At 35.9% G+C, this 14,805-nt stretch overlaps 1 protein-coding gene across 4 annotated transcripts in view; it reads left to right on the forward strand.

The window, feature by feature from the left end:
• PLEKHA7 (pleckstrin homology domain containing A7) overlaps positions 1 to 14,805 on the forward strand; it is a 150,922-nt gene that overhangs the window by 81,245 nt on the left and 54,872 nt on the right. For all 4 annotated transcript variants that reach the window (XM_085317145.1, XM_085317142.1, XM_085317143.1 and 1 more), the window contains 2 exons: positions 6,541 to 6,624; positions 11,282 to 11,393. In XM_085317145.1, coding sequence (XP_085173271.1) covers positions 6,541 to 6,624; positions 11,282 to 11,393 — 196 coding nt within the window. The remainder of the gene's footprint in view (positions 1 to 6,540; positions 6,625 to 11,281; positions 11,394 to 14,805) is intronic.

Consider the following 14,805-nt stretch of genomic DNA (forward strand, 5'->3'; position numbering starts at 1 on the left):
AGATTTGTTCTTAAAAAGGTATTTGTTAATGACAAACTCTTCCCTGCTTATAGTAGTATTGGATAATATCTGTTATCTTTGGTACTTCATTAGAAAGAGAAGAACTGACTCAATTCCAAAGGAACCTGCAGTTTCCTTTTAATTTCTTTGTTCATGAGCTGGGTTGAAGGAAGGACATTACATGGGAACATGCCTGTCAGTTTGTCTTTTTGACTATGATATTTGCAGACTTTGTCTGCAAGCATTTACAGAGAAAAGCGGAAATATGTGCCATAATCTGATGTCAGGCTGGTGCTCTTAGCAGACTTCATGAACACAGGTTCTTGTGCTGACTGACTGTAGTTGCTGACATACCTGCTCAAGATCAGAGAGTTACAGGGTTGCATTATGACTAAATAACTAAAAATCTTTGAATTCTCAGGGTGATATTCTAAGGAGTATATGGATCATGAAAGTATCACTTTTACTTCATGATATTTATGTATTAATTCATAGATTAAGATGCCAGTTAAACAGTATGAGAGGGTGGAGTTCTGACCTTGTTGTAGTCTATGGGACATTCATTTCAGTGGAGCAAGAGTAGTTTTACCACTACTCTGAAGAGGCACGCTACTGTTTTCAATTATGGCTAATGTTTCAGTATCTTGATAAGAAGGTTTTTTTGTGTCTGACTTGTAATGGATACCATTGCTTATGTACTACATTTAGTATTGATCCAAATTCTTCCAAAGTATCTTTGTGTTACACTACATTTTTCGTAGAATAATATATTTTCACAGTACATCTGTGGGACTAATTATGTTGGATTGTGTTGGACCATTCATTGATACTCTCCAACCAATTCTAAAACTTAATGTCTAAAAAAATACTCAGAAAGCAAAGCTTAAGCTATTTTGAAGCTGTGTATTTATTTTAGCAGATCATGGGGAAAAAAAAAGTAAATAGAATGTCCAACTACTTGGTTAGGAACAAACACTTTCTCCTGTTTGGAGTAACAGCTCCAAACAGCAATACTTCACTGCACAAGTTCTTCCATGAGCTGCACACGCACCAGTGTCCTCCCTAGATGTGTGAGTGTACCCCAGTACCTACCATCATCTTTGGAGGATTCCACATAAAGGTGCTCCTGCTTACCTAGTCTTGTAGGTAAGTGTAAAAGCAGTCAGCCTACATGGAAACTGAGTGWTCATAGAAATGGCCTGCCTTGTAATAATTTATCAGATAGCCTGTCCAATGACAACATGATTTTTTTCTTGACATCTATAAACTTGTTAATATGATGTAGAATCAATCACTATTTGATTCACACATTTCAAGATCTAGTTGYCCATTTAAATTACTTGAGGCAATATGCAAATTTGCTTGACTTAAAGTGAAAGGACATCATTGTTAGTTATGGCCAAAAATTAATTATGGAAACTTGACTCAAATAAAAAATCAAGTGAAGGGGGGAATAGATGATATCATGTTAACTACGAGTTCTGCAAAAGAATCCATGCATGCAAGAAGGCCTGCCCTTGTGAATTGTATTATGTGACTGGAGGCTAGGTTTGCCTGTTTTTTGCGTATTTAAATCATTTGCATTTCACAAAAGTATAGCTTAGTTTACTGCAAACAAATGATGGGCCATGTTACATTTGCTAACTTGCTTGATCAATAGTGATTGAATAATATATATTGGATAGCTGTGTGATCTTCTAGGCTGTATTCCGATGCCAAGTAGTAAGGTGTTATCAAAAGATATAGATGTCTGGGTCCTGCTCAGTAGAGTCATTACCAAAACCAACCAAAAAACCTCTTTACAAATGGTCTACATTTTTTTTAATCTGTTCCAGTCCCCACCCCTGTTCCTAGTCATTTAAAGCAGGGCCAGCTTAAAAGTTTCATTAGACGTTCAAGCAGCATGCTGTCCAATGTGCTTGATGTTAGCCAGATGGTAGAGGTCCTAGAAGAAAGAAATTCTTGAGAGATTTGTGAAAAGGTGACCCTTTTAAAAGAGACCTACTAATACTACAAGTAAAGGAGAAAACATAGTGTAAACAACCTTTCACCAACTAAAAGTTTATGGGAYGGGAGAGTTGCTCTTCTTTTCCCCTGTGTGATACTTTGTCTGTGGGGTCAGCTCATTTTTTAAACTTCAGTGTAAACAGCCACATATCACAAATTTGGATCTGGTGGGTGTGGATTTACCTACTTACCTWGTGTGTGTGTGTGTGTGTTTTGGTAAAGGAAAACGTAAGCGGTTGTATGTTTTATACAGCCCTACATTAACATTATTTACTTAATCAMAGGCTTGAGTCTTTCTAAACTGCTGTAGTACATCTGTGTTAAGAAACAGAGTGGGTCAGTAGCAGTTTTTGTTTTTGTAAATGTTGTGTTCAGACACTGCAAAATGATAGAATTTGTATCTGATATCAAAGAAGTTTGGACTGTGAATCTATTATGAAAAGTCTGAGACTTTACTATGACAGATCAGTGGAAAACTTTAGAAAACAGTGTTCTGTAACTTTGAAAATTCAGAATTACTTTTAGCAATCCAAAATATAATTTAAAAATGGTGGTAGTGGTAGATGGTTATGAATTTTCTTGCAGATTTTTCGTCTTCTCCAACTTGCTTTCTGTTGGCAGTTCTGTTCATTAGTAATTGTACAAAATCAGAATAATATAAAACTGTTGATAATGCATTATCTTTTCGTTATCTAATGAAAAGATAATTGCCAAAAAAACCCCATGTAATTTAACTGCGCAGAAAATTCTTAACATCTGAAAGGTAACTTGGCATTTTGAATGGGTGTTGTTGTACCCATACAAGTTGCATGGCATTCAGAAGTCATTGTGAAGTGTTACAAGCTTTCTCCAGTTTTGTCAAGAGCATTGGGCCTTTCTCTAGTGAGAAAGGACTAAAGGAGGCAGGAAGAGTGACAGCAGCACATCAAGTGTGCTTTTACTAAGGCTTATTTAGTATGCCTGTGATACATGAGAAATTTCTGGACAATAGAAACTTACTCAGCAGTTGCTGTTTGGAGAAAATAGAGGTGGTTGGCTAGCAGGGGGTTTGTTAGTCTTCTTTGTCTGAAGAGCAGCAGTGCCAGGTCTTTCCATAGTCTATACATGGAAAGGAAGGATAACAATAAAATCTCAAGTGATAATGATCTTGTAAACTACTAGTAGTGGAAGTTATCATCACTGTGTAAACAGAGAAATTAACTCTTAAGGTTCAAAGAATATAAAAACGGCAGAAAACTTGTAATCCAAATCTGAAAATCTCATGTGACATCATGATTTGTTTCATTCTAATCAAAACAAAGTAGTAGTAGTATACTTGGAATACATCTATTCAGATAATGGGAAAAGGTTCAAAGGGATTGTAAGAATTAAATGACTGTTGCAAAGAAACATGGAAGGAGTAGCAAACTGACAGAATAGAGTAGTTCGGCTGGAGGGAACATCTGGAGGCCATCTGATCCTTCTGTTCAAAGTAAGGCCAACTTTGAAGTTGAAACAAACTTTAAAGTTGGATTAGGTTGCCTAGGGTCTTATCTAGCCACATTTTTAATATTTTGAAGGATGGAGATTCAACAGTCTTGCTAGACAACTTGTTCCAATGTACAGCTGTCATTGCAGACAAATTTTCCTGCTCTCTAATTGGAATTACCTTGTTGCAAGGCATTAACYATCTATTTTACACCTTATTTTGAATAGTGTTGTTTGTTCTTAATGAATCCTATGAAGAAAAAGAGTTAAACCACCACTGTGTTCTGCAGAGCTACTTGTTGGTTCCTGTGGTATCAAATCCCAAATATTTAAATTGCAGATCTTTGGAAATTCTTGTTCTTGCATGTGTGTTCTCCTTGTCTGTGAAATGGGTATCTTCATTTTATACAGTAAAGTAGCTAGGCTTTTGTTTCTCTACAGCTATGGTTCAAAGTAGAAAATTGTCCCAGAATGCAGTTGCTCAAATATTTAAGAACTTTCTAATTTCCAGTTTWTKTTTTTTTTTTTTTTTTCAATAGCAGGAAATATTTTGTCTATTAGTAATGAACTTGCTCTGTAATTGTAACAACAGGGGTAACCAATCTTCTGAGGATCTATCAGTTTTTTTCGTAGGAGATGATACAAGATTTGTAAAAGTACTACTGTTTTCTATGTGGTACAAATTCAATGGTGTAATGGTTTACTTCATTTCGTAAATGGCCCTAGAGCAGTTCTTGAGAACAGCTAGTCCTTTTTCTTAGTCTTTCCCTTGAATTGTTAATGACTGAAAGCCAGCAGATGAAAGTGTGTTGGTGATTTTGTTGGCCTCTGGAGAATAAAGCTGACAAAGTACTTGTTTTTTATAAGTAGTCTTAGCCTAGGTATCAAAGGTATTTCAGTTCTCATTTGGAAGGAAATATTTTTAGGTTGAAGCTGCCTGGTGTGTATGATAGGAAAAAAATCAATTGTTACTATTATAATTTATTTATTCACTTAATCTTCATGGTCCTTTCTTTGGATGTATACCCCAACACTGGCATATAAACCAACTGTAAAGGTGTTTCTTTAGAAAACACTACTCCTCAGTACTTTTATGAGAAAAAGATCATGGTTGTTTTATGGATGGTAGCACTGCAAGGTTACTCTAAATCCTCTCTCCTGCTCTCTGACTTCATGGGAAAACTGGCGAGTTTAGAAACTGAAAATGTACTTCTTTAACCCATCGCTCTGCTAGAGGCTGGTTCTCACCAGTCTGGGAAATGTGTTGTCACTAATGCAGTGGCGGTAGTTGATGGCCTAATACATTGTTCGCAGCTTTTTATGGCTGTAAGGCTAGAATTTTTGTAATAGACAAGTCTGGAAAAAGTCTTTCTGGTGTAATGTAAGTTGTCACAGCTCTCACTTTGTCACTGAAAACTTTCATTCATTGGTCAATTGCCTAGGCCTTCCTGTAGCGAGGCGTGTTGGAAAAGGGGGGAAAACGTACAGCGCAAGCAGCATCTTCCCCACTTCGGCAGTTCCTGGTCTCAGTGGGACTTTTTGTGAAGAGCTAGAAGAGATTCTTGACCACTTCTTTTGTTACTAAGGCGTGTCCTATGCTGCTTACAAGTGCTATATGTTCTGTGGTGTTTTGGGGAGGACGGGGGTTTTGTTTTCTTTGTTTTATTTTTTTGCTCTTTCCTATATTCTACAGAAAGGCTTTTATCTTTTTGGAAATTTGTTAGTTTGAAGCCCCCAAATGTGTGTGTATGCCATATTCTATTTCTGGGGGACGTTCTGCGATGCTAGATAGTTGGGTCTGATCCGGAGGACTTGAAATGACTGGGCATCATGGGAGGAAAAAGACCCAAATCCTCTTTAAAACAGAGAGGTGGATGATGTGTGCATTCTCTTGCTTGTTGAAATATAAATCATTTAATAGCCTTGCTATTTCATAATTTTTATTACTGGCTTTGCTTTCTGAATATAACAGATAAAAAATATAAAAGAAATTTCGTATCTTAAATAACTGATCTTTCAGTTTGTGTGTATTGAGGAAAAAACAAATTAGAATCCTTTCAGATTCCAGGCCCCCCTAACAGCATACTAGCCACGACCTTTATAATTATTAAATAAGATTTTTTTCATTTCTTTTTTCTTTAAGATTTGCAATTTTTATAGGTACTTCCTTTGGATAGGGCTTCATAATAAGGGCCTTAATAGGTATGAGATTGTGCAGGATTTCTTTTACGAGTTCTTTTTTTTATACAATTATTTCAGTTGATCTTCTCTGAAGAGACACAAAAACGACTAGAATATCTTAAAATGAAATTCCTTTGCTCCGTACTTCTGCATTTGATGAGTACAGTTACACATATTGATAAAAATAATTGTGTTTAGTGGACGGTAATATTTCACAGAGGACAGCAAAGCCTCCAAATGRCATTACTCTGATGGTAGAGTTGATAGAAAATCTCAATTTTAGTGCAACTCAGATGAGATGCTAAATTATGTTGTTCTATGTGTGTTGTACAACTGAGCAACTAATTTGAATAAGATACTGTGTGTGGAGATGAAAAGAAAAATCATCAAAGATATGCTATATCATGGGAAAAAAAAACACATGTAACATGACTTCCACAAAATATATCTATGTGATCTCATTAGATAATATAGTTTTGTGCAGAACTGAATTGTACACTATTTTGCTGGTTCTGTGAAATTTACAGAAATACAGATCAGTAATGTACATCATTTGATTTCTATGTTAGTAGTTAAATAATCTTGTAACAGTCAGGTATAAATAATCAGAAATTCAAGAGTGTGTCTCAGATCAAGGATTGCAACTAGTTTATTTCTAAAACATTAGCCCAGTTAATAATTAAGTGGTGCGACATGCTATTGGCAGATTCAACAAGAATGCAAGAAGGAGCTGAAAATACTTCTGTCTTGAAAAGACCAAAGAAATGTTTCATTTCTGGAGTAGCAACAGTAAAACATCAATAGAAATAGTCCTACGTTTTAGGGATCGTGGCTGTATTTTATTGAGTTCAGCATTTAATATTAACTTTTTTTTTCTCCTTTCAGCCATAATCAGCAGACCACGTCATTTAGACATCCTGTGACAGGACAGGTTTCTCCAGAGAATATTGAATTTATTTTGCGAGACGAGTAAGTAGTGTTATACCCATGTCAAGAGATTTAAGCAGTAGCATTTTTACCCGTAGTAGGTCAGTAGTTTGACAGTTCTTCTGGTGCTGTGGCAAAACTACCATACAAATGATTGATACTTAAAAACTTAATTCTTGTTAAGATGCTTTAGCTTTATATAAATGTCAAATATACAGAACAGAGAAGTCAAATGCCCTTATAGGAAACTGAAAGGTTTGTATTAAAACTGAAATATACAAAGCATTAGCAGTTTGCATTGTAATCCCTTGGGGTTTTTTTATGCTTTAGATTTAGATTAGATGCCTCGTGGGCTGGTATTTATTCAAATTCTCATTCTTCAATTTAAATCTATTCCAGAGAAATTGAATGAGATATATTAGCTTCTAGTTTATCTTGATTGACTGATGAAAAAGGTGAAACGCATGTGCTTGAAGTGGTTGTGGAACTGATTAAGTCTTTGCTCTTGGTTTGGATCACTTCCTCTTCYACTGTAAAGGTTTACTACCATCACCATCCACACCATATACTAATTTGCTTCTGACATCATGCTGTACTAGCCTGGATATGGTGGTTTGTAAAGGCTGCCTTCACTAGTTTGAACACTTTCTATTTCATATTACGTGACATTTGATTTATGTTTAATTTAAATTAGCATTGTATTAAAAAAAAAAAAAGGAGTATTAAGTCCAAAGCAAATCTAAGAGTTCGGCCTATGTTAACACCCCTGTTAAGGACCAGTATGAACTAGAAGAATGTTGGGCCTATCCTGTAATGTGTTGGAGAGGCCTGTGGTCTAGGGCAAAGAGCTGTGGGCTAGTTACCAAGCTGGAGGTTGTACCACCTGTTGCGTGATATGTATGTGGCATACTGCTCTGATGATGGCTGGCCCTTTGCAGGTATGGAAACAAGCTGCTCAAGTCATTCAGCAAAGACAGCAGTTATCTTGCCATGGAGCACATCTCAAAGGCAGTATGGACAACAGCCTCTGTATATGCATGTTCCTGCCTCTATCTGTTAATTGATCTTCTGTTTTAATCTGTTGGGCAGGTCCAATCAAGTTTAACATAAAGAAARTTTATACAGTGTTAGGGAAAAGTGTTTGGACAGCACTCCCTGGAGCTCTCTCCTGGGTTGGTCACGCTTCCCTGGCTTGTGGGTTTTGTAATCATCAAAACAGAATTGAAAGAGCAAGTGAGTGGTGGCAGGTGATTTTAGTGCTCTTTATATAAATCAGAAATGTTTGAAACAGGTATTTGGAATATTTGGAGGGCAGTCAAATGGACAGTCCAAACTGTTGTGGCTTGCTCTCTGTAGGTTTTAATTACTTGCACTGAGATGGTTTGAAAAAGGAGGGAAAAAAATCTTACAATGAAGTAGAATAAGTAATTTTTATTCCCATTGAAGAGGGAATAACTGGAGAGATGTAGAGAGGAATAAGTATTTGTAGGGACTACTTAGAAAACAGTCTTTGCAAAAACAYTTTTCTTAGCTTTATAATTGGCTTTAAATGTCCTCAGGCATAGAAATTCTAATGGGGCTGTGAGGTGGTTTGGGATCTTCTTCCTAAGGCATCAGAGATTTGTTTGGAATCAAGGTTGTAGATCAGGTGTTTAGAATTTGTATCACACATTGTATTTCATGAAGTGGCTTACACAAAGAGGATGCAGTTGGAAAGATAGTCTCTTAAAATTCTGAAGGTAGTCTCTGGATTTACATGCTCTCTGGAAACTTTTGCATTGTGAGATCTTTTTCCTTGCACCTCAAGAACCTTGTCTGAAGTAGTAGCACTCTTAAGGGGTTCATAAACAGGAATTTGATCTTTAATGCTGTTGTGACTTATTACTTGTGAAATTATGTTGTTACATTTTTCGAAAATACCACCTATTGGTTTGACTCACAAGTTGATGTAGGGCTCGGCTGCTGAGGCATACACATCCTGCATATGGGATTCCACAAGATTTTACACTTATTAACACTTACTTCTTCCTCTGGAGAGTTAAAGTAAATTCTTGCTTGCTAAACCTTAAAGGAAGGATTCATCTCATGCTAGATGTCTATGCTTTAAATAGTTGGGGATTTTTTAAGTTATAGTCAATGGAGCAAAATAGATACATTTATGATTTGATTCAGCTAATCTAATTTAGAAGTCTACTTTTTGAATGAGAAGGATTACATCAAAAAGTKCTTGGAAAGAGGTTTCTATGGCTGACTCAGATGAGAGCAGCACTGTAGCTGTCTACATTTTGTCAGATAAATTGTGCCCTGAATGCGTATGATTTTGAGAACTCTAGATGAATAACACTTTTGAATTGTGAGTATTTTGTTAGGCCTGCCACCTCTGCCCTACAGATGATAACTGTTACCATTGCAAATGTTGAGCTGTAGATAAAAGATTGTGCTTAAAATGTTTTCCACTGGTATGATCTAATGATGATGTCCATACTTTGTTTCCAAGAGATTAATGAAAGAGTAACTGATAAGGAGTCATCAGATAGTTTTTGTTGTTACCTTAAAAAAAAAAAAGAATTTTATTGTGTGTAACGCTAAGCAAGGTTACTGGCTGCTGTTATCAACAGCATTTATTAAAAAATAAAATAAAATGAAATCTGTTTTTCTAGAATTCTCCAGTCAAACTCTTTTCTATTTTGGCAGGCAAAACTAGCAGAAGGGTTTAAATTATACTTGCATACTAGTCTGTTCTTTTTTTTTTTTTTTTTTTTTTCCTGTATTTGAGCAACAAACATACCATTCTTTGAAAGGCTTCAAGTTCTGACTGACAATTACTTAGATATTTGAGGAGAACAGAACTGTTAGTGAAACAGATGATGTCTTCAGGGTATGTAACATGAAAACAACTTGTGTAAATATGTACACAAAATGATAAATATAGAACTCCCTTAATGAAATTGATCTTGATGCAGAAAATCAGCTAAGCGAAGATGATAAAAGTACAGCATAAATCCTGAATGAAGACTTTTTTTAAAGCTGTAGCCTCATCAGAGCTACAAATAAAATTGCCATAGATTTTATTTAGATTGGAATTTCAGAGTTTTTTTTCTTTTATTAGTTAGTTAGAAAAGATCTTCAATTTTCTTCTCAGAAATTCAGAATGACCTTAACTTGAAAACGTGCAACACAGGGAAAAGGGACACTATTCAAAAAAATGCGACTATCCTGTGTCTGATACTTAGTTTCTGTAGAACAGAATATGCCAGTTTGGCTGGTCTTTTTTCTCATCTGTTTGCAGGAATATAAGGCAATTCTTGAAAGATGAAGAAAGAAAGGCTTATTTATTTTTTTGAAGAAAAACAGATTCATTAGTTTTTCTGAATTTCCTCCTTGATTTTCTACAGCTGTACGACAGTTCACTTTCAATACTGTCAGTCACTTTGCYCCTATTTCTTTACATTTCTTTGCAGTTTATGGGCTTGGGTTCTGTGTTAAGAGCTGTCCTGTGTGTGTACTGGCCATGTACAGTGRGGCCCAGATCTTGGTTTTGGCAGGTGCTTATGGTTTTCTCTGTTGCAAAAGTACTGCTTTCATAATCACTGGCTTTCATTGTATTGGGTCACTCTAGCCCAAGGTCTGTCTTCRCTTTTGTTTAAAACATGAAGCTGTGTAACTTCACTTCTTAGCACTTTTTCTACTCTCTTCAGTTAGGTGTTTCTTGTTCCATTTCAGCTGTTTGTTCAGGGGTCCGCTGTTGCTTGCTTGTTATTGAAGTTGGTGTTTTGGTTAAGACCTTAGAGCCAAACTAAGGAAGTTTTAATGGAAAAGTCCACCATAGTAGTTCAGTGGCTAGAAAGCACAGTTTTGACCGTGGCTTAATTAAATAGATGACCTCGTATACCAAGATTTTTTCTGGGAAGGTAACAAACACTCAGCTAAAGGCGTTTTGTGCTGCCTGTTGAATGAGTGGTGTGAGTTCTTTTGTTGTTATTTTTAGTGCAAGTATAGGCAGAACAGAGATGTTGCACGCATGTCTGTGTCTAGTAGACACATCTGAAGATAAAACTTTGAAAATAGGTCAGCCTTTCATAGAGGAGACAGCTGGAGCAATCTAGTATGGATCAATRTATGTGTTAATTTTTGCTTGGCCTACAGTTTCTGTATAGAGAATAGGCAATGGTGTTCCTTATGATTCAGAGATTAGTTATTCCTAGAGATGCTGTCATGAATTGCATCATTCTACTTAAAAGATATTCCTATGTTAATTTATGTTGTGGTGTGACTCGTTCTTGCAAAGTGTTTGTACAGATTCCTACCTTTCACTTACCACTATCGATTCTTCCACACATTCGCAACAAGGCCTGTAAATTGGGCACAGTTTAGTTTCTGTGGATTGGCCTTACCTGCTCTGAGTGCTTTCTGTTATATCTTGATTCTCTGTTGGGTTTGTAGACACTTTGGCAAGTTTCTTCCTCTTGATACATTYGCAAACACCAATCATCAGGTGTCACTGGTAGCATGTGCTTGGGAAAAGCCTGGAATCAAAATAATAGAGGTGGTGCAAGAGAAGTTGCAGACACAGGAGAAATGTTTGCCTTGTGATTGAGGAGCCTGTCACTTGCTCTCCCCACAAATATTAAATATAAAAAGTAAACCTGACTGTTTGAAATAATGTGCTTTAGGAGACCTGTTTGTGTGTCTTTTCTAGGCAGAATTCACCTATGTCCAAGCAACAAATAAACCAAAGACCTTCAAGTATGGTCAGTGAAACATCCACTGCAGTAACTACAGCTACTGTTGATACAAAGCCGTCTTCTAAGGTAAAGAAAAAAGACAATTGTTTGAGCTGGATGATTAGAACCTCATTTACTTTAATTCCAATATTATTCTTTTGTTTATTTTACTAGGACCATGAGTTTAGGCTAGAAGTCTAATAACTTGCCTCAGAGAAGAGGTAATATCCTCTACTTGAGCAAAAACCTTTTGACAGCACCATATATCCATGACAGATGTTGGATAATAATTTGAAAAATAGTGATTAGGTGACATACAAAGTTCGAGAGACTCCTGAAGAATGGAAGTTAAGTATATGTGATACCAGTATGCCAGCTACGATTTGGTAGTCCAGTGTATGTGGCAAAATGTGCTGCAGAACACTGGAAATTACAATTCACAGTTCTAGCTTTTCTACTACACTGTACTATTTGTTGCTTCTCTTTGTAGCATCTTGGATCCTTCTCTGCTGTCATGTTAGTGCACAGTTAGTGCATACAACAAGTTCACACATGGAACGGTTAATGACAGAAAAATCCATTATTTGGGATTGATAAAGGGCTTGTTTCTTACTGCATAAATTATATAAAAACTGTACTTCAAGTATCCCCAACCATTTTGGATGCTTCTTAGAGATTACAATAGATTACAGTATGGCAAGAGTGGAAAGTGACTARATAAAAAGAAGCAAAAAATACCGAAAGAACAGAGATATAAGATTGATTTCTTAATTTTGCGTGTGGTTTTTAAACTTTTGAGATCTRCTTAGCTGGAAAAGTATGAAACATGTTAAATAACTGAGTTGAAAAAAGGACTTTACCAAACTGATTTTAAAGATGTTTTTGCCAAGATGGCATCACTTAATCTTCTTCTAAYGTTTTGTATTGTTTGGCTGAATACTGGAGAAGATGGAAATAATTTAATGAAAAGCTTAAAAAAATCTTAGGTCCAAACTGTAATATTGCAATTAAAGGTTATTGGTACAAATACAAAGATTCTCAAGGATATTTTTATCTTTAAAGTACCAGCTGAAGTTATTGAAAGCAGTAGACTTAATGGATTAGTTCAGTTATTGATGTATTTCTGTTCAATATTCTAACAGTTAGACTTACCAAAGTACTTGGGCATTTGTGTTTACTGTATTTATTTCACTTGCTCTGATTTTCTTAATGCCAGTATTAGAGGAGGAAGGAAGACTCCTCTGCCCATCTTTTCACTCTTAAAACTGACAAGCTTAATGGGGACTAGCACTTTGCTTTGAGATGGGGACTTTCCCAGTGATACAGTTCCCCAGTTGGCTCTAACTTACCTAGGAGCACACTTTTTGACAAAAGTGAGCATCGCTCAGGCACACRTTCCTGCTGCTTCCCTTTGTCAGACATATTTACTTCATTCTACAGAGTCAGAAACAAGTCTATTAAAATCTTCCTTAGCCCAACGTACCAAATTCATGTTAATCAGCAAAAAGAATGAAGGCTGTAAAGTGAGTAGCCTGTTTCCTTCATTTCAGGGTTGATTCTTGGCATACTGAGATTGGACTTTAAGATCTATTCACCTATTTTCTAAATGTTTTCTTCCATTAATTCCATAAGATTCTTCTCAAAGAGCATGCTTCTARATACAGACTGGAGACACAATCATGAAGAGAAAACCATGTTCTATTTGTCATGGGAAAGGTGTCTAGCTTCTTACAGCTGATTGCTGTGTTTTGTGAAATACTATTATGTTTTATGACATACTGAACTGTTCATGATCTTACTCTATGTAGCTATAGGATAGGTATCTAGGCTAAATTTAGACTGGTTTTATACAGTACTGTCTGTTTGTCAGTGTGTGAGTATTGAAATAGTACTGAATCAAAGTGTAGGAGCTGGTACGTGGCTTTCTTGTGCAGGAATTTGACAGCTAAGAATTGCTACATCTTGGGTTGGGGAGGGCAAGGTAAACCATCAGCTACACAGCAGTTTTGTCACTCTCGGTTCAAGATGCTAGAGATGCAGCCTTCTAACTTGCTCGTTGTGRTATTAGATTCTGAACATGAATTGAATAAAACCTTGAAAATAAAAAGCAATTGTTTGGAAAAAGAATTAGTCCAACAGTGTCTCTCCTGCATTCTTCAGTGAGAAGCGTRTTGGAAAGAAGATTACAAAAATGAGGCTTATCCATATCAAACTGCCATTATGTTTCTTTGACGTGCATATAAATATATAAATCTTTATAATATATAAACCATTTTGATGCTGCCACTGTATAAATGAACCATCTGATGATGAGACAGCACTGCAGTCCACTCTTCCTTTTGAAATCTGAGGGTTGTGGAGTTGAGGGAATAAAAAGCAAAAAGGAATCCTAATGAAGAATAATTACCTATTCCAAAGATTAGTTCGTTCGTAGGCAGCTCAGATGAGTATTTTTCCCTATTATTAATCATTTTGAAAATTGTTCGTATTGACTAGAAAGGAAAGAGAAAAATTCAGATAAAATCTCTAAAAACCTATTTCAGTTTGATGTTAAGGTACATTTGGAATTTAGTCTTAAGCCATCTGATAGAATGAATGTGGAAGCTTACAAAAGTGCTACAGAGTACTTTGGTCAAGTCATAAATTGGGGGAATGTGAAGGATAAGCAATAAAGTGTAATGGGCAGTAGGATAATATATCTATTACCAAATAAATGCTTAGAATGTGTTTTGGTTGAATTCTGTCCAATATGAATAATTGAAATGAYGATGCCACTGATAGTTGCTGGCATTCTTCTGAGATGAACAGCTGAGGATTAAGACACAAATAAAGAATGGGTCTGGCAGTCAAGATAAACAAGTAATGGTGATGGGAATGATGGCTGACGTTCAGTGCAATCATCCAGAGTTGGAGTATGGAATGCAGGGCTTTAATTTCAGGACCACTATAGATGAATGTATATAGTCAAGAGCATTAATTTCCAAGCATTTCAGTTTTCCTCATCTGAAAAATATTCTGGCTAATTAGTTTAGCAGTACTGTAAAGATTGATCAATTCATTTGTGTGTAAAACAATCAGAGATGTTCAATAGAATATTTAGAGCTTGAAAGAGCTAAGCCCATTTCTTATTTATGTATTTATTTGTATTCCTCCTACATTGGAAGTGAAATTGAGTTCTTATATATATATTTATATGTGTGTGTGTGTGTGTGTGTGTATATATATACACACACATGCACACAGACACACGTGTACATACATGCCCACATACCCGCGCGTGCCTGCATGTACACACGCATACAAACATACATATGCACATGCACATGTATATGCACACATATGTGCACAAGCTCATATATATGCACCCATATACAAAATGTGTATTTGTGAAAGCACAACTTTCTTTTTCCAAACAGGATGCAGTTTTCTTTTTTACTATTTAAAAAATATATTTCAAATTAAATAGATTTTACCTTTTCTTTTCTTTTCTTTTTTCTTT

The sequence above is a fragment of the Rhea americana genome, unplaced genomic scaffold, assembly GCF_003343005.1.
Source record: "Rhea americana isolate MKP2758 unplaced genomic scaffold, rheAme1 scaffold_49, whole genome shotgun sequence".
NCBI classification, from domain to species: domain Eukaryota; kingdom Metazoa; phylum Chordata; class Aves; order Rheiformes; family Rheidae; genus Rhea; species Rhea americana.